General features: G+C 36.4%; 2 protein-coding genes across 8 annotated transcripts; both read left to right on the top strand.

The window, feature by feature from the left end:
* The first annotated feature begins 1,026 nt into the window (after positions 1-1,026).
* On the top strand, positions 1,027-11,432 carry LOC150031339 (pyrophosphate--fructose 6-phosphate 1-phosphotransferase subunit beta-like). Of its 5 annotated transcripts, XR_016525905.1 has the most exons (12): positions 1,030-1,432; positions 1,577-1,615; positions 1,702-1,808; positions 2,033-2,138; positions 2,303-2,366; positions 2,714-2,802; positions 2,889-3,021; positions 3,154-5,969; positions 7,013-7,133; positions 7,720-7,825; positions 7,990-8,053; positions 8,401-11,432. XR_016525905.1 is itself a non-coding variant. In XM_090309075.1 (8 exons), the coding sequence occupies exons 2-8, from the start codon at positions 1,382-1,384 to the stop codon at positions 2,970-2,972; spliced, it is 540 nt and encodes a 179-aa protein (XP_090165201.1). In that variant the 5' UTR covers positions 1,027-1,213; positions 1,312-1,381; the 3' UTR covers positions 2,973-3,139. The 5 variants fall into 5 exon arrangements, 4 of the variants coding, with proteins under 4 accessions (XP_090165201.1, XP_090165202.1, XP_090165200.1 ...); XM_090309075.1 differs by lacking the exons at positions 3,154-5,969; positions 7,013-7,133; positions 7,720-7,825; positions 7,990-8,053; positions 8,401-11,432 and having other exon boundaries at positions 1,027-1,213; positions 1,312-1,432; positions 2,889-3,139; XM_090309076.1 differs by lacking the exons at positions 3,154-5,969; positions 7,013-7,133; positions 7,720-7,825; positions 7,990-8,053; positions 8,401-11,432 and having other exon boundaries at positions 1,598-1,615; positions 2,889-3,139.
* Positions 11,433-11,506: 74 nt separating this feature from the next.
* On the top strand, positions 11,507-22,303 carry LOC150031338 (pyrophosphate--fructose 6-phosphate 1-phosphotransferase subunit beta 2-like). 3 transcript variants are annotated; one of them, XM_090309079.1, is made up of 7 exons: positions 11,507-11,847; positions 12,231-12,362; positions 12,486-12,566; positions 13,060-13,104; positions 13,194-15,021; positions 20,537-20,687; positions 21,818-22,303. In XM_090309079.1, exons 2-5 carry the CDS (start codon positions 12,281-12,283, stop codon positions 13,217-13,219), a joined length of 234 nt encoding a protein of 77 aa, XP_090165205.1. In that variant the 5' UTR covers positions 11,507-11,847; positions 12,231-12,280; the 3' UTR covers positions 13,220-15,021; positions 20,537-20,687; positions 21,818-22,303. The 3 variants fall into 3 exon arrangements, with proteins under 3 accessions (XP_090165205.1, XP_090165207.1, XP_090165206.1); XM_090309081.1 differs by having other exon boundaries at positions 13,194-13,255; positions 21,818-22,032; XM_090309080.1 differs by having other exon boundaries at positions 13,194-13,270; positions 21,818-22,032.
* Positions 22,304-24,666: the final 2,363 nt, after the last annotated feature.

Below are 24,666 nucleotides of genomic sequence, written 5' to 3'. Positions count from 1 at the left end.
AATAGATTCATTTTTTAAAGTTTAAGGGACTTATTAGACACAATTGAAAGCTCAATGTAGGGATGAACACTAAAACTAACATAATAGATGCATTTTTTTTAAGGTTTTCACTAAAAGTTCAGTTCAGTTAAAATCATAAGGAAACTAATTTTTTCGGCTTAATTTTGTTTTTGATTTCAAAACCAAATTGAACAAACCGTGTATGTATATATATACATATTTATCGATTTATTTATATATATTATACATTATATTTATTATATTATGTATAAAAACCAAAAATCGTTTGATAAGTTATTTGGTTTTTAGTGGGAATAAGGATTATGAGAATTAGGAAGACAATCCTATTCTTGTGAAGTGTAGTGATGGACGCTTATTAGAGAATAAAATAATGAGTTCAAGGTTATTCATGTTTCAAATTAGCCATTTTAGTCTTTGAATTTTAAGAAATAGATTTAAAAGGTCTCTCTACAAGTTCTCCTTTTTGCATGGACTTTTCCTAGCCCACGGAATTTAAATAGAAATTTTACTAGATGACTTATGTGGCAAGATGACTTGGAAGGGAAAATTTAATTTTAATATTTCCCACCTCAGTCTTCTTTCTCCCCCTCTTTATCTCCTCTTATTCTCGATCCTCCTTTTTCATTGTCAAGCTTTACACAAAATTAACTTGCAAAAAGTCATGGTAGGATGTTCTCAAAGCTCTCTTTCTGCCAACTGATACCCTACAACTTCTAACAAAAGCAACCAACTCTACATGCCCTAGCCTTCATAACTTGGTTTTTTTTTTTTTATTATTATTATTTTTTTTTTTTTGTATTCTGTTTGGTAACTGAGTTGATTGATTTCTTAAAGGAAGCTGAGTTGATTGATTTCTTAAAGGAAGAGTAGTGACATGCATTGAGTTTTGTTTGTTCTTTTTCTGTGTTTTTTTTTATGATCGTAAATCTCGCTTTTGTTTGGAACTTGAGTTTTACTGAATGCGTTTGAGGCCAGTTGCTACTTCTTAAGGTTTTAGAGTGTTTGATTTGTGTGTTGTATGTGCGTGCAGATGAGATCACGAAGCTGTTTCCTGATCTTTTCGGCCAACTGTCAGCAATGTTAGTGCCAAGTGATTCCAGTTCGGTTCAGGTGAATAAGAAATTGAAGATCGGAGTTGTCTAGTTTGGTGGCCAAGCACTGGGAGGGCATAATGTGAATTTTGGTCTATTTGGTAGGGTCTCATTGTGTCCACATTTATAAATCAAGAATAAATGTTTGCTTTTCTGTTCAAGTTGTGGCTATCTAGCAGCTTCTACGATCTCTGTGAAGATTACCTACAGGTTCATGCAAAAGGAAGCACGTTGTATGGTATCAAGGGTGGTCCTACAGGGATCATGAAATGCAAATATGTGAACTGACTGCACAATTTATCCATCCATATTGCAATCAGGTTAATTTTCTTGATGGGATTTCTTGCTTTCACTTGTTAGAATTGTTAGTGTGAATATGTGCAGTCTTGATGCGATGTGATTGCCATTTGAATGCAATTCTTGATGTAAATGCATTTTTCTTTTATCGGGGTTGTTTTGATAAGATATGCAATGGGAGGGATAAGATTGAAACTCCAGATAAGGTGAAACTCTTTCTTCCCAGAATTTTCATTTTGAGACGTCTTAGTTGTAGTCAAGGCATTAATTGACAGTTCGGTTCTATTTTCAGTTTAAGCAAGCTGGAGAAACTACTCAAAAGCTTGATCTGGATGGCCTTGTTGTAATTGGTGGAGATGATTCTAACACAAATGCTTGTCTCTTCGCTGAAAACTTTAGGTATTTTTCAGAACTATGAAATTTTGTCTATTGCCTCCCTCCTTTTTGCTCTCTCTTTCTCACTCTCATTGTCATATATGGATAAGCTATTGTATGTTATTTTTATTGTAGAAATATAAGGTCGAGTAATTAATTACTCTAGTGTACCATTTTTTTTTTTTTTTTTGTGTGTGTGCAAGACCCTGTTATTTATATTCCCCTTCTTTCTGTTGTTTTCAAATTAGGAGTAAGAATTTGAATACTCGAGCGATTGGTTGCCCAAAACCTATTGATGGTGATCTCAAATGCAAAGAGGTCCCCACAAGTTTTGGATTTGATTCTGCTTGCAAGGTACTCATTTCTCTTCATAACTACTTTAGAATTCATATTTCGTTTGGACTCAACTTTGGTGACTGTTGCAAAGTTGAAGTAGTTTCTTCAAGAATTCAAGGAAAAAATGGAATGTCGCATTCATGAGATGAGACTCTTAATAGGCTCTGTTGATGTTTATGCAGATATATTCAGAAATGAATGGTAATGTGATGGTTGATGGTCGATCTACAGGAAAATATTACCACTGTAAGTATTTTGCTTAATGAAATTAAAACTAAAAATAGTTCTGATCTGCTGAATGTTCATAATAACTGGATTATTGACATTACAAGTATTTCAAGTTCAGATATGTCTACTTTTTTAAAATATATATTTATAAATAAATAAATAATATCAATAATAAAGCCCATCTTGTTGCTTCATCTGTAAAAAACAGAGCACTTCTCTCAGCTCAATTTTATTAACCTTCTCTATTTAATCTACCTAATGTGAGATTGTACTTTTTCATTGTTGTGATGTTGATACCTTTTTGTTTCTCACTCAAATTTCAAGTTTATTATCATATGGCATTAACAGTGTACATATATCCACAGTTGGACGGCTTATGGGTCGTGCTGTTTCTTACATTACATTGGAGTGTGCTTTGCAAACTCATCCAAATATTACTATTATTGGAGAAAAGGTAGCTGCTTTATTTAAACTACTTAAGATAGAAACATTTGTCAAGGAGGACATTTATCTCCACATGCTTTATAATGTGTTTTGCAGGTTGCGGCTAAGAAGCTTACCTTGAAAAACGTTACAGACTACATTGTCGATGTAATTAGTAAACGTTCTGAACTTGGTTATTAATTATGGTGTTGTAGTTATTCCCGAGGGTCTGATTGACTTCATTCCGGAGGTATTTGTCTTGTTATTGTAACTAATTGTGTTTATTTCTTTTTGTTGTATGCTCACTATCCACTAAACCCAAGATTCTCGGGATCAATATGTCATTCTTGAACTGATATCATTTATAACCCGCTTTCTACAGGTGCAACAGCTTATTTCGAAACTCAATGAAATTCTTGCCCATGATATTATAGATGAGGATAGGTTATGGAAAAAGAAATATTATAGATGAGGATAGGTTAGTACACCCAACATATTGAAGTTGTAACAATCCAAACAATCTGACAACATCGATTAGACCATCGGAGAATTCCAGCACTACTTTGGTTGGAAAATGCTCTCTCCTCTCTCGCTTTCCCTCCCTCCGGCACCCTATTCCGACATAACTCCCCGTCCTCTCCCCATCTCCGACCAAGCTTTTCCTCTTCCCACCAACCTCAACCTTCATTTGCGATCCTCGGCTCATCTATCTCTCATGGCCCATCCATCGACCTTCCCCTCCAAGCCTAACTTAGCCGTCCAAGTTATCAGTTGTAAAATTAAGGACAGCCACTTCTGTGCCCTCATCCAAGCTGGTTCAGTAATCGTAGAAGATGTGGAAGCCAAAAAGCAAATTTCCTTGTCAAAATCGCAGCTACTTTGGTTTGTGGAGAACATCTCGACCCTTTCGAAACTTCCAACATCTAGCTTCTTTGTCAAAAGCGAGCAAGATGCTTCTGGTGTAACCAAGATTTCTAACATCCGAATCTATTCAAACTGGTTTTTATGATGTGTAGTGTGGCCTGCAGTTGGAGGACGATTCTTCATTCACGTTCCATCAGGAACTCTTAATTCAGGTTGATATTCCTTCCTTACCTTGTTAAATGATGCTTTGTCCCTCTTTGAAGTTGAACAGGTGACAAAAAATCCTCGCTCAGTCCCAATCTCCTATGCAGACATAGTAAGGGGAAGAATGGTTAAGCCTGATTTCCAGAAAAACAGAGTCTCCTGCCCCATCAGAACACCAAAAAATAGAGCAAATCTAATTTTTAGGTCTAACACAAAATTCTCAATCTTCATAAATGGAAGACCTCGTGGCAGAATTCAAGCTTCAAGAGGAATAAGGCAAGGTGACCCTCTTTCTCCTTTCGTATTTCTACTAGTCAGTGAAGTCCTGGATGCATTACTTTCCCAGTTTCGAGAAAAAGGCAAGTTTGAAGGTTTTATTGTTGGCAAAGATAGAATTCATGTTTCTTTGTTACAATTTGCGGATGATACTCTAATTTTCTGCCAAGATGACAAAGAAAAACTCAGCAACCTAAAGAAAATACTTGAATTATTTGAGTGGTGTTCGGGGTTGAAGGTTAATTGGGAAAAATCAGCTTTATGTGGCATCAATATAGACCATTTCAAGTTACAATCAGAAGCAGCCCTCCTAAATTGCAAGGCTATCTACCTCCCATTTATGTACCTTGGCCTTCCTTTAGGGGGATATCCTAAGCAATTGGCTTTTTGGCAACCAGTGATCGACAAAGTCCAAAGCAAACTGGACAAATGGAAGAGATACAACCTCTCAAGAGGTGGTCGTGCCACCCTATGTAGGTCAGTTCTTTCTCATATACCAACTTACTATATGTCACTTTTTCAGATGCCCGAAAAAGTGATTCAAACTCTTACTATATGTGATTTGAACTCACTTTGCATGAACATTTATTCGTCCAGCTCTTACTATCTCTGTTTCAGACTTCCATCAATAACGCCATTTGTCTTGATGAGCTCATCAATCTTGCGTAACACAGTCCTCAGCACCGCTCCATCGTTTAGTTCCTACATCTATCGCTTAGCTCCAACAACCCGTCGTGTAGCTCAATCGTTTAGTCAACGATCTCGCGCATAGCCTATCGCTTAGCTACTGCGCACATCGTTTACCTCCATCGTTTAGTGCTGACGCCTTATCGTCCAACGTATCCACTAATCGCTTAGCGTCATCGCCCAGCGCCCAGCGTCCATCGCTTAGTATTTCGCCTATCGTCTAGCGCTATCGTCCAACTTCTACGCTTATTGTCTAGCGCTTACACTGATGTGTAGTATTTTACCTATTGTATAGCCCGATAGTCTAGCACGTGACTTCTTATTGTTTGACGCAGTGCGCATCTTCACGATCGTCTAGCGCAGCGCTTAGCTCTGCGCATTGCTATACGATCGCCTACGTCATTGTTTAGCTCCCTTCATTGCTACACAATCATCCAGCGCCCGCCTACACAATCGCCTACCTCATCATGTAGCGCCACTCACTTACTAGACGATCGTCTACTTCATCGTGTAGCACTGCTCATTTGCTACACGATTGTCTGCTCAGTGCCTTGCGTTCAACCTCTCGCTTTCTCTGCTCTTGCTCACGCGTTCTCAACGCATCGGCGACTTTCATGCAATGCGTTCAACTTCACAATTTCACACATGATTGTCAGGACTTAGTTTTATTTTATGCGTTTTATACCAAACGCCTTGTTTAGTAACACCTTGCACATAGTTGAATTCCATTAGTTGAATTCCAAACTTTTTGAAGAACATTTATTCAACACTTAGAGTTCTTCCTTTTTAGCATAGGGTTTCATACCTAGTCAGGTTCTTCTAGTCATTAGCTTAAACAGGCAAATAGGAATGCAGGTTTCATATCTACAATGAGAAATACATTTAATTAGAGCTGAATGAATATATGTGTATCAACCAGGTACCTTCATGATTCTGTTGCTCTTCTTTATTCATACATTTCCATACTGAAGTATTGAACCCATTGTGGTTATCTCTTTTCTCTTTGGATATGGAAGGATATTGTTTGGACAGAGTAGGCTTGTTACTCTTGATATGTATGATCCCAAAGAAGTTTAGCTCAAGACAAGGAGGGGCATGCTTTTGCACTGTCAGTCAGTTCAAATCTTGGGATTTTTATGTCACCTGGAAGCTGGTATATTCATATTGGTAAGTGGAAATTTTTTCAACCTTCCTGCTTAAAATATATTGGAAAAAATGGCTAGGGTAGTCTCTCTGTTTGTGTTTTTTTTTCTCTAATATTTATAATCTTGTTAAATTACAATTTTAGTCCTTGAATTTTCAGATTTTTGTCAAAATTTTGTGTCCAATAGGTTTATGATATTTTTAACTTTTCTTAAATCATATTGATTTATTAGATATGAATTTAGGATTCTAAAATTTCAATTTTTATGTTTAGATGCATGTATTTAAAAATAAAAATATGTTGAATAGATCAAAGACGTAATAGATTCATTTTTTAAAGTTTAAGGGACTTATTAGACACAATTGAAAGCTCAGTGTAGGGATGAACACTAAAACTAACATAATAGATGCATTTTTTTTAAGGTTTTCACTAAAAGTTCAGTTCAGTTAAAATCATAAGGAAACTAATTTTTTCGGCTTAATTTGGTTTTTTATTTCAAAACCAAATTGAACAAACCGTGTATGTTATATATACATATTTATCTATTTATTTATATATATTATACATTATATTTATTATATTATGTATAAAAACCAAAAATCGTTTGATAAGTTATTTGGTTTTTAGTGGGAATAAGGATTATGAGAATTAGGAAGACAATCCTATTCTTGTGAAGTGTAGTGATGGACGCTTATTAGAGAATAAAATAATGAGTTCTTTTGGTTATTCATGTTTCAAATTAGCCATTTTAGTCTTTGAATTTTAAGAAATAGATTTAAAAGGTCTCTCTACAAGTTCTCCTTTTTGCATGGACTTTTCCTAGCCCACGGAATTTAAATAGAAATTTTACTAGATGACTTATGTGGCAAGATGACTTGGAAGGGAAAATTTAATTTTAATATTTCCCACCTCAGTCTTCTTTCTCCCCCTCTTTATCTCCTCTTATTCTCGATCCTCCCTTTTCATTATCAAGCTTTACACAAAATTAACTTGCAAAAAGTAATTTTAATGTTTGCTTTTTTGTTCAAGTTGTGGCTATCTAACAGCTTCTACGATCTTTGTGAAGATTACCTACAGGTTCATGCAAAAGGAAGCACGTTGTATGGTATCAAGGGTGGTCCTACAGGGATCATGAAATGCAAATATGTGAACTGACTGCACAATTTATCCATCCATATTGCAATCAGGTTAATTTTCTTGAACGGATTTCTAGCTTTCAGTTGTTAGCATTGTTAGTGTGAATATGTGCAGTCTTGATGCGAAGTGATTGCCATTTGAATGCAATTCTTGATGTAAATGCATTTTTCTTTTATCGGGGTTGTTTTGATATGATATGCAGTGGGAGGGATAAGATTGAAACTCCAGATAAGGTGAAACTCTTTCTTCCCAGAATTTTCATTTTGGGACGTCTTAGTTGTAGTCAAGGCATTAATTGACAGTTCGGTTATATTTTCAGTTTAAGCAAGCTGGAGAAACTACTCAGAAGCTTGATCTAGATGGTCTTGTTGTAATTGGTGGAGATGATTCCAACACAAATGCCTGTCTCCTCGTTGAAAACTTTACGTATTTTTTAGAACTATGAAATTTGTCTATTGCCTGCCTTCTTTTTGCTCTCTTTCTCACTCTCATTGTCATATATGGATAAGCTATTATATGTTATTTTTATTGCAGAAATATAAGGTTGAGTAATTGATTACTCTAGTGTACCATTTTTTTTTTGTGTGCAAGACTCTGTTATTTATATTTCCCTTCTTTCTGTTGTTTTCAAATTAGGAGTAAGAATTTGAAAACCCGAGCGATTGGTTGCCCAAAAACTATTGATGGTGATCTCAAATGCAAAGAGGTCCCCACAAGTTTTGGATTTGATTCTGCTTGCAAGGTACTCATTTCTCTTCATAACTACTTTAGAATTCATATTTCGTTTGGACTCTTCTTTGGTGACTGTTGCAAAGTTGAAGTAGTTTCTTCAAGAATTCAAGGAAAAAATGGAATGTCGCATTCATGAGATGAGACTCTTAATAGGCTCTGCTGATGTTTATGCAGATATATTCAGAAATGATTGGTAATGTGATGGTTGATGGTCGATCTACAGGAAAATATTACCACTGTAAGTATTTTGCTTAATGTAATTAAAACTAAAAATAGTTCTGATATGCTTAATGTTCATAATAACTGAATTATTGACATTACAAGTATTTCAAATTCAGATATGTCTATTTTTTTAAAATATATATTTATAAATAAATAAATAATATCAATAATAAAGATCATCTTGTTGCTTCATCCGTAAAAAACAGAGCACTTTTCTCTGCTCAATTTTATTAACCTTCTCTATTTAATCTACCTAATGTGAGATTGTACTTTTTCATTGTTGTGATGTTGATACCTTTTTGTTTCTCACCCAAATTTCAAGTTTATTATCATATGGCATTAACAGTGTACATATATCCACAGTTGGACGGCTTATGGGTCGTGCTGTTTCTTACATTACATTGGAGTGTGCTTTGCAAACTCATCCAAATATTAATATTATTGGAGAAAAGGTAGCTGCTTTATTTAAACTACTTAAGATAGACACATTTGTCAAGGAGGACATTTATCTCCACATGCTTTATAATGTGTTTTGAGGGTTGCAGCTAAGAAGCTTACCTTGAAAAACGTTACAGACTACATTGTCGATGTAATTAGTAAACGTTCTGAACTTGGTTATTAATTATGGTGTTGTAGTTATTCCCAACGGCCTGATTGACTTCATTCCGGAGGTATTCGTCTTGTTATTGTAGCTACTTGGGTTTATTTATTTTGGTTGCGTGCTCACTATCCACTAAACCCAAGATTCTCAGGATCAATATGTCATTCTTGAACTGATATCATTTATAACCCGCTTTCTACAGGTGCAGCAGCTTATTTCGGAACTCAATGAAATTCTTGCCCATGATATTATAGATGAGGATAGATTATGGAAAAAGAAATATTATAGATGAGGTTAGGTTAGTACACCCAACATATTGAAGTTGTATCCATCCAAACAATCTAACTACATCGATTAGACCACCTGAGAATTCCAACACTGCTTTGGCTCGAAAATGCTCTCTTTTCTCTCCTCTCTCCCTTTCCCTCCCTCCGGCACCCTATTCCGACCTAACTCCCCGCCCTCTCCCCATCTCCGACCAAGCTTTACCTATTCCCACCAACGTCAACCCTCATCTGCAACCCTCGGCTCATCTATCTCTCATGGCCCATCCATCGACCCTCCCCCCCAAGCCTAACTTAGCCGTCGAAGTTATCAACTGTAAGATTAAGGACAACCACTTCTATGTCCTCATCCAAGTTGGTTTAGTAATCATAGAAGATGTGGAAGCCAAAAAGCAAATTTCCTTGTCAAAATCGTAGCTACTTTGGTTTGTGGAGAACATCTCGACCCTTTCGAAACTTCCAACATCTAGCTTCTTTGTCAAAAGCGAGCAAGATGCTTCTGGTGTATCCAAGATTTCTAAAATCAGAATCTATTGAAACTGGTTTTTAAGATGTGTATTGTGACCTGCAGTTGGAGGACGATTCTTCATTCACGTTCGATCAGGAACTCTTAATTCAGGTTGGTATTCCTTCCTTACCTTGTTAAATGATGCTTTGTCCCTCTTTGATATTGAACAAGTGACAAAAAACCCTCGTTCAGTCTCAATCTTCTATGCAGACATAGTAAAGGGAAGAATGGTTAAGCCTGTTTTTCCAGAAAAACAGAGTCCCCTGCCCCTTCAGAACACCAAAAAACAGAGCAAATCTAATGTTTGGGTTCTAACTCAAAATTCTCAATCTTCAAAAAATGGAAGACCTCGTGGCAGAATTCAAGCTTCAAGAGGAATAAGGCAAGGTGACCTTCTTTCTCCCTTCTTGTTTCTATTAGTCAGTGAAGTCCTAAATGCATTACTTTCCCAGTTTTGAGAAAAAGGCAAGTTTTGAAGGTTTTATTGTTGGAAAAGATAGAATTCATGTTTCTATTTTACAATTTGCGAATGATACTCTGCCAAGATGACAAAGAAAACTCAGTAACCTAAAGAAAATACTTGAATTATTTGAGTGGTGTTCGGGCTGAAGGTTAATTGGGACAAATCAGCTTTATGTGGCATCAATATATACCATTTCAAGTTACAATTAGAAGCAACCCTCCTAAATTGCAAGGCTGTCTACCTCCCATTTATGTACCTTGGCCTTCCTTTACGGGGATACCCTAAACAATTAGCTTTTTGGCAACTAGTGATCGACAAAGTCCAAAGAAAATTGGACAAATGGAAGAGATACAACCTCTTAAAAGGTGGTCGCGCCACCCTATGTAAGTCAGTTCTTTCTCATATACCAACTGACTATATTATAAGCATTAATGGAAGAAGTAAGTTTTGTTGGCATACCAATGGAAAATTTTCCAGCAGCCTTAGAAGCCCATTGATTAATATTTCAAGATTTTGGTTAAAAGTGGATTCCTTGGCAGCCTTCAAGGTTGGTAATGGTGAAAGAATAAGCTTTTGGAAAGATCCTTGGTTGGATTTGGTTCCTCTAAAAATCTCATTCCCTAATCTTTTCTTTATCTCCACTAAATCCGAAGGTTCATTACAAGATTATTGGGATGATTTCAACATCTTGGACTTTTCCTTTTAGAAGACTGTTAAAGGATGAAGAGGCAGAAAACATCCAGCTTCTGATTGGAAAACTCAGTCACTATAAACTTAATTCGATTTCTGATAAAAGACGGTGGTCTTTAGAACCAAATGGGGTTTTCTCAATCAAGTCTCTTGTAAAGCATCTATCATTTTCCTCCCCAATTGGCCAGCCATTAGAGTCACCCTTATGGAAGTCTAAGAGCCCTAGAAGGGAGAATATTCTGATTTGGATCATGCTGAATGGCTCTCTTAACAGCGCAGATATCGTCCAAAGAAAGTTACCTACTATCTATATTTCTCCACAGGTTTGCATTCTTTGTTGGGTAAACACATAATCTCTCTTGCATTTGTTCTTCCAGTATGTTTTTGGAGAATTTTGTTGGACATCTCTCTTCAAGTGCTTTAATGTCAGCTGGGTTCTTGATAATGATTTTAAGGTTAATGTGCTTCAACTCTTGATCGGGCCACGTTTGAAGAAGAAGCCAAGACTATTTTGGACCAACGCAGTTAAAGCTTTGTTATAAAAAATTTGGTTTGAAAGAAATCAAAGAGTATTTCAAGACAAAGCTTCTTCTAGTTCCGCTAAATTTGATATCGCCCATATCAACGCCTCCTCCTGGTGCTCGCTTTCCAAAGCTTTTCAAGACTTCTCTTTACAAGATATCAACCTCAATTGGAAAGCCTTTATTTTCCCGCTCTCTTGATTTTGTAACAGCATAGTGATGGTTATTATTTTCAGTTTAACTTTCAGATAATCATTCGGTTGTAAACCTTGTCTTTTGCAAGGTCCTCTTCAGTTTGTACTTAGCTTTGGATTCTAGTCTTTCTTGGAGATGATGAGAATGCTAGGGAGATGTCAACCTAGTTCGGATGTCCTAGTGCATTTGCTGATCCGTTTTGTGCTTTTTAGTGTGCTTGATTGTATTGCACTTTATGTTTATTTCCTTCTTGTCACTTTTAACATCTTTCATTATCTGAATGAAGTGGATTGTTTTTTGTTCAAAAAAAAAAAAAGATAGGTTATGGAAAAAGAAACTTACTACTCAATCTCATCACTTTTTTTAATTTTTCCCATAAGCAATCCAAGAACAATTGTTGCTTGAAAGAGATCGACACGGCAATGTCTAGGTAATTGTTTTTTCTTTTTGTTTTATACATGTCTTTCCATGAAACTGAGTTGGAAAAGAGAAGGCAAGAAGGTGCATATAATGGGCGGCCAATTCAAGGAGTAGTCACAATTCTTTGGGTACTTATTCTATTCGTGCTTGAACTTTTGCCATTTTACTTAAACGCTCCTCTTTAATAATTTAGTGATAACACATATTATATTTAGCACTTTGGTAGTAGGCAAATCAGTTGAGATCTAAAAAACATGCATCTTGGTAAATGCATTAAGATCTTTTAGATTCATATTTGATAATTAGGGGCACCAAGTATCTAGACTTCCATTATGAACTCGTAAAGAAAATGGCCAATTAAGTGATGGGTTAGGCTTACAACTAATTGACTTTCTAATGTAAACTTACAAATGATACGAACGAATGGCCATGAGATAATACGAAAAAAATTGTACTTTGCTGGTTAGTGCTCTGTGTGTTATCTCTGTTTATTTCTTCTTTTGACTTATAGGTACGAAGGGATGTGTGGTTTACCCACGAACTTTGATTCAACTTATTACTATGCTCTGGGTTACACTGCTGGAGAACTCCTCCAGAGTGGAAAGACTGGACCAATATCATCGATCTGTCTGTTCCACTTCTAGTACCTTCTGATCATTTTAGTCTCTAACCTTTTAACCATTCATTCTTTTTCTTGTTATCAGTTTCCTCCATAGATTTTTTCCTCGTTTCTATTACTTATAAGTTAGTTATGCATACTTGGTAGGAAATTTGGCTACTCTAGTTGAAGATTGGATGGCTGGCGGAACTGCATTGACTTCGTTAATGGACGTGGAGAGGAGACACGGTATGATTTCTTCATGAAAACGTGCATTCATGTTCTCATATTTTTTTTAGTAACATGTTAATAATTTTTTTTTTCTAGAATATTTTTTATGGGGAATAAGAGGGGAAATGACAAACAGAGTATCAACAATCCAGCTAAAATGAGAACAATGGAGTTCACTAGAAGAAAAAAAAAAAGAAAGATAAAAAAAAACTCCCCAATCTATATTAAAAAGACATTAGTTTTCTAGTTGATGAAACTTAAAAGTTATCTTTTTTCTTTTTTTGAGTATCCAAATATCTTACTAGTTACTAACACAATACTATAAAGACTAGTCAAGGTGCATGTAAGATCAGAAAAACAAGGATAAAATTGAAGTATCATCATGTAAAAGTGGAGTATCTTTTCTCTTAACAATTTTGAAAGGCTTTGGATTGATAAAACATTTTCATGAAGTTTATTTTAATATTTATCATTTGATGATCTGTTTCTAAAGGTAGAATTCGTTTGGCAGGTAAGTTCAAGCCTGTGATCAAGAAGGCAATGGTGGAACTAGATGGTAATATGATCTCTTTCTAGAGCAAATTACGTTTCCTATAATCTCTTTCCCAGTCTTACAGTTCACGCTGCTCCATTTTTCATGTGAAGAGGTCAGATCAGAATCCTACCATTAATTATGCAAGTTCAAATCTAAAAGAAGAATGGAGCAGGTAGTCTGGATATAGGTATCTTACACACCCAAATTGATGAAAATCGAACCTATTTTTCAGAATTTGGATAAGATATTTTAATTAAGTTTCAGTCAAATTCCATAGCACACCAACGCACGCACAAGCCGCATCGCTTAAGGCATCCTCGCCCATGGGCACGTCCTTGCCCACCTAACCTCAACGTGAGGCCCGGCCTAGCGCATAGCCCATGCACATAGTTCCAATAGAAACACAGCAAATAGACCATGAGCTTTACAAAGCTCAGTGAGTGGAATCATAAATACAAGTCTTTTTCAGATCATAACCATTATATCACGAGTTTCCAATGCAAACCTCCATCATTCCATGAAGCTTTTCACAAACCTACACACACGGTAGATAGTTATTATTTCACATCTAAAAATATCCATCAACCTATGTCCACATAGTTCTCCCTTTCATGGGCTCAGAAGCTAGTCTCGTCGGCCATCTGACCATCCCATTCAAGGTTTTTCCTTCCCACAGGCTCAGGAACTAGATTCTTTGGTCCCCTGACCATCCTATAAGGATTTATTTTGAGCTCAGGTTCTAGGTCCATATACCCCTCGACCATCCTAACCTCATATTCATCTCATTATATGAACTACCACATATTAATTCTAAATATGTTTAAAAGAGTAAAGGAGAAACCACTCCCAGTGAACTGCTGAGATTTCTTTTTCCTCACAGTTTACCCGGTTTCCCTTAATCTTCTACTGGACCCTATTTCAGATTTAACTTTAAGCTTAGATTATTCATTCTTTCAGGCCTTATCTCAAGACATTTCCTTCTTAAAAAATGTGTGAAAATGTCTTAACTAGTTTACCTTAGAGTTTTGCCTTGAAATTCCTTGGTGATAGTTCGGAGTCTTGAATTCACTCCCCCTGACCCGACTGTTTTCAAACTGGTGAGCACCTTTCGGTTTTTCTTGAATTTGACAGCCTCAGAGTTAGAATTTCATTAAGGCAGCCCTCACACCTAATCTACATGTAATTTAAAAACTTTTGGTCCAAAAATCAACTGATTTGCTTGAGTAGTCCGGGGATAACTTCTCGTTTGAATTTAGCCTAGGCGTCTGTACGTACACTCAGCTTCCTTCAGCGCCTCCGTTTTGACTTTCGTCCGATCAGCTCCTCTGTTCCTTCGTTCAACGCATGAATGAGTACTTACTCCTTTCTTAGTGATATTTATGAACATAAATGGTTTGTGGGTTAAAGTGAAGTGTTCTGCTCCTTTTATAGGCATTTCACCCTTCTCCTTTACCCGACACCTCCTCCTTTGATCATATCCAGACATATTCCTCTCATTCTTCCAACGCCCTGCCTCATCCACCTTCTATTTGATATGTCTTCTCCATGAATCGAACTCACTTTGCATGAACATTTATTCGTCCAGCTCTTACTATCTCTGTTTCAGACTTCCATCAATAACGCCATTTGTCTTGATGAGCTCATCAATCTTGCGTAACACAGTCCTCAGCACCGCTCCATCGTTTAGTTCCTACATCTATCGCTTAGCTCCAACAACCCGTCGTGTAGCTCAATTGGAATGAGGATAGCTAATTAATTACTCTAGTGTACCATTTTTTTTGTGTGCAAGACTGTTATTTATATTCCCCTTCTTTCTGTTGTTTTTAAATTAGGAGTAAGAAGTTGAAAACCCGAGTTATTGGTTGCCCAAAAACTATTGATGGTGACCTCAAATGCAAAGAGGTCCCCACAAGTTTTGGATTTGATTTTGTTTGCAAGGTACTCATTTCTCTTCGTAACTGCTTTAGAATTCATATTTCGTTGAGACTCAACTTTGGTGATTGTTGCAAAGGTAGCTTTATTTAAACTACTTAAGATAGAAACCTTTGTCAAGGAGGACATTTATCTCCACATGCTTTACCAGATAGAAATCTTTGTCAAGAAGGCCACCACATGCGACCCTAGGGTTGTTTATTCTCTTTGAGAACTAGATTTTGTCTCAGTAATAACTAATAATCTCTGTAACAGATACTCTCATGTAAACATGAAAATTGAAATTGTTGAGTCAGTTAATATATCCTGTTTCAGAATTTCATCTTCTTGCATTTTTACATGGAATGGTAAATATAAAAAAAAAAACTTAAGGGTAAAGATGAAAATTTGTGATAAACAAAGGATTCATGGAATTAGGTTGAAACTTTTAATATGGTGCAATGGAACTAAGTATTGACATCCCATATCATATTCAATTGCCCAATTGATATCGGATGCCTTTTTTGTCAGCTTTGAAAAATTTGTTCTCTACCACCTAGTTGTAGTTGACTCATGGAGATTTATTGGATTTTAATGTATGCAGGCGAAAAAATTTTCAGACAAAAAATAATGTGTTTTGAATGTTGACTCATTTATTAATAGAACTTTAGTTTATAGGGTACATCGAATTTATAATGTGTTTTGCAGGTTGCGGCTAAGAAGCCTTGAAAAATGTTACAGACTACATTGTCGATGAAATTAATAAACGTTCTGAACTTGGTTATTCATTATGGTGTTGTAGTTATTCCCCATGGCCTGATTGACTTCATTCCGGAGGTATTTGTCTTGTTATTGTAACTAATTGTGTTTATTTCTTTTTGTTGTATGCTCACTATCCACTATACCTAAGATTCTCGGGATCAATATGTCATTCTTGAACTGATATCATTTATAACCCGCTTTCTACAGGTGCAGCAACTTATTTCGGAACTCAATGAAATTCTTACCCATGATATTATAGATGAGGATATGTTATGGAAAAAGAAATATTATAGATGAGGATAGGTTAGTACACCCAACATATTGAAGTTAACACAATGGAAGAACAAATGCAAGAGAGATTATGACTTTACCCAACAAAGAGTGAAAACCTGTGGAGAAATATAGTGAGTACGTAACTTCCTTTGGAGGATATCTGCGCTGTTAAGAGAGCCATTCAGCATGATCCAAATCAGAATATTCACCCTTCTAGGGCTTTTAGACTTCCATAAGGCTGATTCTAATGGCTGACAAATTGGGGAGGAGAAGGATAGATGCTTTACAAGAGACTTGACTGAGAAAACTCCACTTGGTTCTAAGACCACCGTCTTTTATTAGGAATCGAATTAAGTTTACAGTGATTGAGTTCTCCAGTCAGAAGCTCGAAGTTTTCTGCCTCTTCATCCTTTAACAGTCATTTAAAAGGAAAAGTCCAAGATGTTGAAATCTCATCCCAATAATCTTGTAATGAACCTTTGGTTTTGGTGGAGATAGAGAAAAGATTAGGGAATGAGATTTTTAGAGGAACCAAATCCAACCAAAGATCTCTCCAAAAGCTTATTCTTTCACCATTACCAACTTTGAAGGTTGCCAAGGAATCCACTTTTAACCAAAATCTTGAAATATTAATCCATGGGCTTCTAAGGCTGCTGGAAAATTTGCCATTGCTATGCCAACCAAACTTACTTCTTCCATGAATGCTTATAATTACTTTCCTCCAAAGTGAGTTGACCTCAAAGAAAAACCTCCACCCTCATTTTGCTACAAGGCCCTGATTTCTGAGTTTCAAGCACCCAATGCCGAGACCACCATCTTCTTGGGACCGTGAAGCTATGCTCCATTTAATCAGATGATTTATTTTGCTTCCGGAATGCCCTTCCCAAAGAAAATCCTTCAATGTTCTCTCTAGAGTTTGAATCACCTTTTCTCACATCTGAAAAAGTGACATATAGTAAGTTGGTATATGAGAAAGAACTGACTTACATAGGGTGGCGCGACCACCTCTTGAGAGGTTGTATCTCTTCCATTTGTCTAGTTTGCTTTGGACTTTGTCGATCACTGGTTACCATAAAACTATAGGGTATCTCCCTAAAGGAAGGCCAAGGTAAATAAATGGGAGGTAGACAGCCTTGCAATTTAGGAGGACTGCTTCTGATTGTAACTTGAAATACATATTGATGCCACATCAAGCTGATTTTTTCCAATTAACCTTCAGCATTGAACACCACTCAAATAATTCAAGTATTTTCTTTAGGTTGCTGAGTTTTTCTTTGTCATCTTGGCAGAAAATTAGAGTATCATCTGCAAATTGTAAAATAGAAACATCAATTCTATCTTTGCCAACAAGAAAACCTTCAAACTTGCCTGTTTCTCGAAACTGGGAAAGTAATGCATTTAAGACTTCACTAACTAGTAGAAAGGAGAAAGGAGAAAGAGGGTCACCTTGCCTTATTCCTCTTGAAGCTTGAATTCTGCCACGAGGTCTTCCATTTATGAAGATTGAGAATTTTGTGTTATAACCCAAAAATTAGATTTGCTCTGTTTTTTGGTGTTCTGAGGGGGCAGGGGACTCTGTTTTTCAAGAAACTAATTCAACTTTGCAACAGTCACCAAAGTTGAGTCCAAACGAAATATGAATTATAAAGCAGTTACAAAGAGAAATGAGTACCTTGCAAGAAGAATCAAATCCAAAACTTGTGGGGAGCTCTTTGCATTTGAGATCACCATCAATAGTTTTTGGGCAACCAATCACTCGGGTTTTCAAATTCTTACTTCTAATTTGAAAACAACAGAAAGAAGGGGAATATAAATAACAGAGTCTTACACACAAAAAAAATGGTACCCTAGAGTAATTAATTACTCGACCTTATATTTCTGCAATAAAAACAACATATAATAGCTTATCCATATATGACAATGAGAGTGAGAAAGAGAGAGCAAAAAGGAGGGAGGAAATAGACAAATTTCGTAGTTCTAAAAAATAACTAAAGTTTTCAACGAAGAGAAAGGCATTTGTGTTGGATCATCTCCACCAATTACAACAAGGCCATCCAGATCAAGCTTCTGAGTAGTTTCTTCAGCTTGCTTAAACTGAAAATAGAATCAAACTGTCAATTAATTCCTTGACTACAACTAAGACGTCTCAAAATGAAAATTCTGGGAAGAAAGAGTTTCACCTGATATGGAGTTTCAATCTTAACCCTCCCACTGCATATCTTATCAAAACCACAATGATAAAAGAAAAATGTATTTAAATCAAGAATTGCATTCAAATGGCAATCACTTCGCATCAGAACTGCATATATTCACACTAACAATTCTAATAAGTGAAAGCTAGAAATCCCTTCAAGAAAATTAAACTAATTGCGATATGGGTAGATAAATTGTGCAGTTAGTTCTACATATTGACATTTCATGATCACTAAGAAAGGAGTAAGAGCCATTCGTGCGTTGAACGAAGGAAAAGAGGCGCTGATCGAATGAAAGTCAAAACGGAGGCATTGAAGGAAGCTGAGTGTACGGACAGATGCCTAGGCTAAATTCAAATGAGAAGTTATTTCGGACTACTCGTGCAAATCAGATGATTTTTAGACCAAAAGTTTTTAAATTGAATGTAGATTTGGTGTGAGGGCTGCCTTAATGAAATTCTAACTCTAAGGCTGTCAAATTCAAGGAAAACCGAGAGGTGCTCACCAGTGTGGAAACAGTCGGGCCAGGGGGAGTGAACTCGAGACTCCGAACTATCACCAAAGAATTTCAAGGTGAAACAATAAGGTAAACTAGTAAGACATTTTCACACATTTTTGAATAAGGAAATGTCTTGAGATAAGGCCCGAAAGAGTAACTAGTTTACCTTAGAGTTTCGCCTTGAAATTCCTTGGTGATAGTTCGGAGTCTCGAGTTCACTCCCTCTGACCCGACTGTTTCCACACTGGTGAGCACCTCTCGGTTTTCCTTGAATTTGACAGCCTCAGAGTTAGAATTTCATTAAGGCAACCCTCATACCAAATCTACATTCATTTTAAAAACTTTTGGTCCAAAAATCAACTTATTTGCTTGAGTAGTCCGGAATAACTTCTTGTTTGAATTTAGCCTAGGCATCTGTCCGTACACTCAGCTTCCTTCAGCCCGTCTGTTTTGACTTTCTTCCAATTAGCGCCTCTTTTCCTTCATTCAACGCATGAATGGCTCTTACTTACTCCTTTCTTAGTGATATTTATGAACATAAATGGTTTGTGGGTTAAAGTGAAGTGTTCCGCTCCTTTTATAGACATTTCACCCTTCTCCTTTACCTGACACCTCCTCCTTTGATCATATCCAGACATATTCCTCTCATTCTTCCAACGCCCTGCCTCATCCACCTTCTATTTGATATGTCTTCTCCATGCATCGAACTCACTTTGCACGAACATTTATTCGTCCAGCTCTTACTATCTCTGTTTCAGACTTCCATCAATAACGCCATTTGTCTTGATGAGCTCATCAATCTTGCGTAACATAGTCCTTAACACCGCTCCATCGTTTAGTTCTTACATCTATCGCTTAGCTCCAACAACCCGTCGTGTAGCTCAATCGTTTAGTCGACGATCTCGTTCTCAACGATGTCGTGCATAGCCTATCGCTTAGCTACTGTGCACATCGTTTACCTCCATCGCATAGCATCATCGCCTTATCCTCCAATGTATCCACTAATCGCTTAGCATCATCGTCTAGCGCTACCGTCCAACTTCTACGCTTATTGTCTAGCGCTTACACTGATGTGTCGTATTTTACCTATCGTATAGCCCGATAGTCTAGCACGTGACTTCTTATTGTTTGACTCAGTGCGCATCATCACGATCATCTAGCGCATCGCTTAGCTCTGCGCATTGCTATATGATCGCCTACCTCATTGTTTAGCTCCCTTCATTGCTACACAATCGTCCAACGCCCGCCTACACGATCGCCTACCTCATCGTGTAGCGCCACTCACTTACTAGACGATCGTCTACCTCATCGTGTAGCACTGCTCATTTGCTACACGATTGTCTGCCCAGTACCTTGCGTTCAACCTCTCGCTTACTCTGCTCTTGCTAACGCGTTCTCAACGCATCGGCGACTTTCATGCAATGCGTTCAACTTCACAATTTCACACATGATTCTCAGGACTTAGTTTTATTTTATGCGTTTTATACCAAATGCCTGGTTTAGTAACACCTTGCACATAGTTGAATTTCCATTAGTTGAATTCCAAACTTTTTGAAGAACATTTATTCAACACTTAGAGTTCTTCCTTTTTAGCATAGGGTTTCATACCTAGTCAGGTTCTTCTAGTCATTAGCTTAAACATGCAAATAGGAATGCAAGTTTCTTATCTACAATGAGAACATTTAATTAGAGCTGAATGAATATATGTGTATCAACCAGGTACCTTCATGATTCTGTTGCTCTTCTTTATTCATACATTTCCATACTGAAGTATTGAACCCATTGTGGTTATCTCTTTTCTCTTTGGATATGGAAGGATATTGTTTGGACAGAGTAGGCTTGTTACTCTTGGTATGTATGATCCCAAAGAAGTTTAGCTCAAGACAAGGAGGGGCATGCTTTTGCACTGTCAGTCAGTTCAAATCTTGGGATTTTTATGTCACCTGGAAGCTGGTATATTCATATTGGTAAGTGGAAATTTTTTCAACCTTCCTGCTTAAAATATATTGGGAAAATGGCTAGGGTAGTCTCTCTGTTTGTGTTTTTTTTTCTCTAATATTTATAATCTTGTTAAATTACAATTTTAGTCCTTGAACTTTTAGATTTTTGTCAAAATTGTGTCCAATAGGTTTATGATATTTTAAACTTTTCTTAAATCATATTTATTTATTAGATATGAATTTAGGATTCTAAAATTTCAATTTTTATTTTTAGATGCATGTATTTAAAAATAAAAATATGTTGAATAGATCAAAGACGTAATAGATTCATTTTTTAAAGTTTAAGGGACTTATTAGACACAATTGAAAGCTCAGTGTAGGGATGAACTAACTAACATACTAGATGCATTTTTTTTAAGGTTCTTACTAAAAGTTCAGTTCAATTTAAAATCATAAGGAAACTAATTTTTTCGGCTTAATTTGGTTTTTTATTTCAAAACCGAATTGAACCAAACCGTGTATGTATATATATACATATTTATCGATTTATTTATATATATTATACATTATATTTATTATATTATGTATAAAAACCAAAAATCGTTTGATAAGTTATTTGGTTTTTAGTGGGAATAAGGATTATGAGAATTAGGAAGACAATCCTATTCTTGTGAAGTAGTGATGGACGCTTATTAGGGAATAAAATAATGAGTTCTTTTGGTTATTCATGTTTCAAATTAGCCATTTTAGTCTTTGAATTTTAAGAAATAGATTTAAAAGGTCTCTCTACAAGTTCTCCTTTTTGCATGGACTTTTCCTAGCCCACGGAATTTAAATATAAATTTTACTAGATGACTTATGTGGCAAAGATGACTTGGAAGGGAAAATTTAATTTTAATATTTCCCACCTCTCTCTTCTTTCTCCCCCTCTTTATCTCCTTTTATTCTCGATCCTCCCTTTTCATTGTCAAGCTTTACACAAAATTAACTTGCAAAAAGTCATGGTAGGATGTTCTCAAAGTTCTTTTTCTGTGTTTTTTTTCTGTTTGTAAATCTCGCTTTTGTTTGGAACTTGAGTTTTACTGAATGCGTTTAAGGCCAGTTGCTACTTCTTAAGGTTATAGAGTGTATGACCTGTGTGTTATATGTGCGTGCAGATGAGATCACGAAGTTGTTTCCTGATATTTTCGGCCAACCGTCAGCAATGTTGGTGCCAAGTGATTCCAGTTCGGTGCAGGTGAATAAGAAATTAAAGATCGGAGTTGTCTAGTTTGGTGGCCACGCACTGGGAGGGCATAATGTGATTTCTGTACTATTTGGTAGGGTCTCATTGTGTCCACATTTATAAATCAAGAATAAATGTTTGCTTTTCTGTTCAGTGGCTATCTAGCAGCTTCTACGATCTTTGTGAAGATTACCTACAGGTTCATGCAAAAGGAAGCACGTTGTATGGTTTCAAGGGTGGTCCTGCAGGGATCATGAAATGTAAATATGTAGAACTGAATGCACAATTTATCTACCCATATCGCATTCAGGTTAATTTTCTTGAAGTGATTTCTAGCTTTCACTTCTTAGAATTGTTAGTGTAAATATGTGTAGTCTTGATGCTAAGTGATTGCCATTTGAATGAAATTCTTGATTTACATGCATTTTTCGTTTATCATGGTGGTTTTGATAAGATATGCAATGGGAGGGTTAAGATTGAAACTCCAGATCAGGTGAAACTCTTTCTTCTCAGAATTTTCATTTTGAGACGTCTTAGTTGTAGTCAAGGCATTAATTGACAGTTCGGTTCTATTTTCAGTTTAAGCAAGCTGAAGAAACTACTCATAAGCTTGATCTAGATGACCTTGTTGTAATTGGTGGAGATGATTCCAACACCAATGCTTGTTTCCTCGCTGAAAATTTAGGTATTTTTTAGAACTATGAAATTTGTCTATTGCCTCCCTCCTTTTTGCTCTCTTTCTCACTCTCATTGTCATATATGGATAAGCTATTATATGTTATATTTTTTGCAGAAATATAAGGTCGAGTAATTAATTACTCTAGTGTACCATTTTTTTTTTGTGTGCAAGACAATGTTATTTATATTCCCCTTCTTTCTGTTGTTTTCAAATTAGGAATAAGAATTTGAAAACCCGAGCGATTGGTTGTCCAAAACCTATTGATGGTGATCTCAAATGCAAAGAGGTCCCCACAAGTTTTGGATTTGATTTTGTTTGCAAGGTACTCATTTCTCTTCGTAACTGCTTTAGAATCCATATTTCGTTGAGACTCAACTTTGGTGACTGTTGCAAAGGTAGCTTTTTAAACTACTTAAGATAGAAACCTTTGTCAAGGAGGACATTTATCTCTACATGCTTTACCGGATAGAAACCTTTGTCAAGAAGGGAATTTACCTCCACATGCAACCCTAAGGTTAAGGTTGTTTATTCTCTTTGAGGACTAGATTTTGTCTCAGTAATAACTAATAATCTCTGCAACAGATACTCTCATGTAAACATGAAAATTGAAATTGTTGAGTCAGTTAATATATCCTGTTTCAGAATTTCATCTTCTTGCATTTTTACATGGAATGGTAAATATAAAAAAAAAAACTTAAGGGTAAAGATGAAAATTTGTGATAAACAAAGGATTCATGGAATTAGGTTGAAACTTTTAATATGGTGCAATGGAACTAAGTATTGACATCCCATATCATATTCAATTGCCCAAGTGATATCGGATGCCTTTTTTGTCAGCTTTGAAAAATTTGTTCTCTACCACCTAGTAGTAGTTGACTCATGGAGATTTATTGGTTTTGAATGTATGCAGGCGAAAAAATTTTCAGACAAAAAATAATGTGTTTTGAATGTTGACTAATTTATTAATAGAGCTTTAGTTTATAAGGAACATCGAATTTATAATGTGTTTTGCACGTTGCGGCTAAGAAGCTTACCTTGAAAAACGTTACAGACTACATTGTCGATGTAATTAGTAAACGTTCTGAACTTGGTTATTAATTATGGTGTTGTAGTTATTCCCCATGACCTGATTGACTTCATTCCGGAGGTATTTGTCTTGTTATTGTAACTAATTGTGTTTATTTCTTTTTGTTGTATGCTCACTATCCACTAAACCCAAGATTCTCGGGATCAATATGTCATTCTTCAACTGATATCATTCATAACTCGCTTTCTACAGGTGCAACAACTTATTTCGGAACTCAATGAAATTCTTGTCCATGATTTTATAGATGAGGATAGGTTAGTACACCCAACATATTGAAGTTGTAACAATCCAAACAATCTGACAACATCGATTAGACCATCGGAGAATTCCAGCACTACTTTGGTTGGAAAATGCTCTCTCTTCTCTCCTCTCTCCTCTCTCCTCTCTCCCTTTCCCTCCCTCCGGCACCCTATTCCGACCTAACTCCCCGCCCTCTCCCCATCTCCGACCAAGCTTTGCCTATTCCCACCAACGTCAACACTCATCTGCAACCCTCGGCTCATCTATCTCTCATGGCCCATCCATCGACCCTGCCCTCCAAGCCTAACTTAGCCGTCGAAGTTATCAACTGTAAGATTAAGGACAACCACTTCTATGCCCTCATCCAAGTTGGTTCAGTAATCATAGAAGATGTGGAAGCCAAAAAGCAAATTTCCTTGTCAAAATCGTAGCTACTTTGGTTTGTGGAGAACATCTCGACCCTTTCAAAACTTCCAACATCTAGCTTCTTTGTCAAAAGCGAGCAAGATGCTTCTTGTGTAACCAAGATTTCTAAAATCAGAATCTATTCAAACTGGTTTTTAAGATGTGTATTTTGGCCTGCAGTTGGAGGACGATTCTTCATTCACGTTCCATCAGGAACTCTTAATTCAGGTTGGTATTCCTTCCTTACCTTGTTAAATGATGCTTTGTCCCTCTTTGAAGTTGAACAGGTGACAAAAAACCCTCGCTCAGTCCAATCTCCTATGCAGACATAGTAAGGGGAAGAATGGTTAAGCCTGTTTTTCCAAAAAAA

The sequence above is a fragment of the Benincasa hispida genome, unplaced genomic scaffold (genome assembly GCF_027475165.1).
Source record: "Benincasa hispida cultivar pf3 unplaced genomic scaffold, pf3_genome.v1.1 HicScf1285, whole genome shotgun sequence".
Taxonomy (NCBI): domain Eukaryota; kingdom Viridiplantae; phylum Streptophyta; class Magnoliopsida; order Cucurbitales; family Cucurbitaceae; genus Benincasa; species Benincasa hispida.
This window is presented reverse-complemented; position numbering and strand designations above follow the sequence as displayed.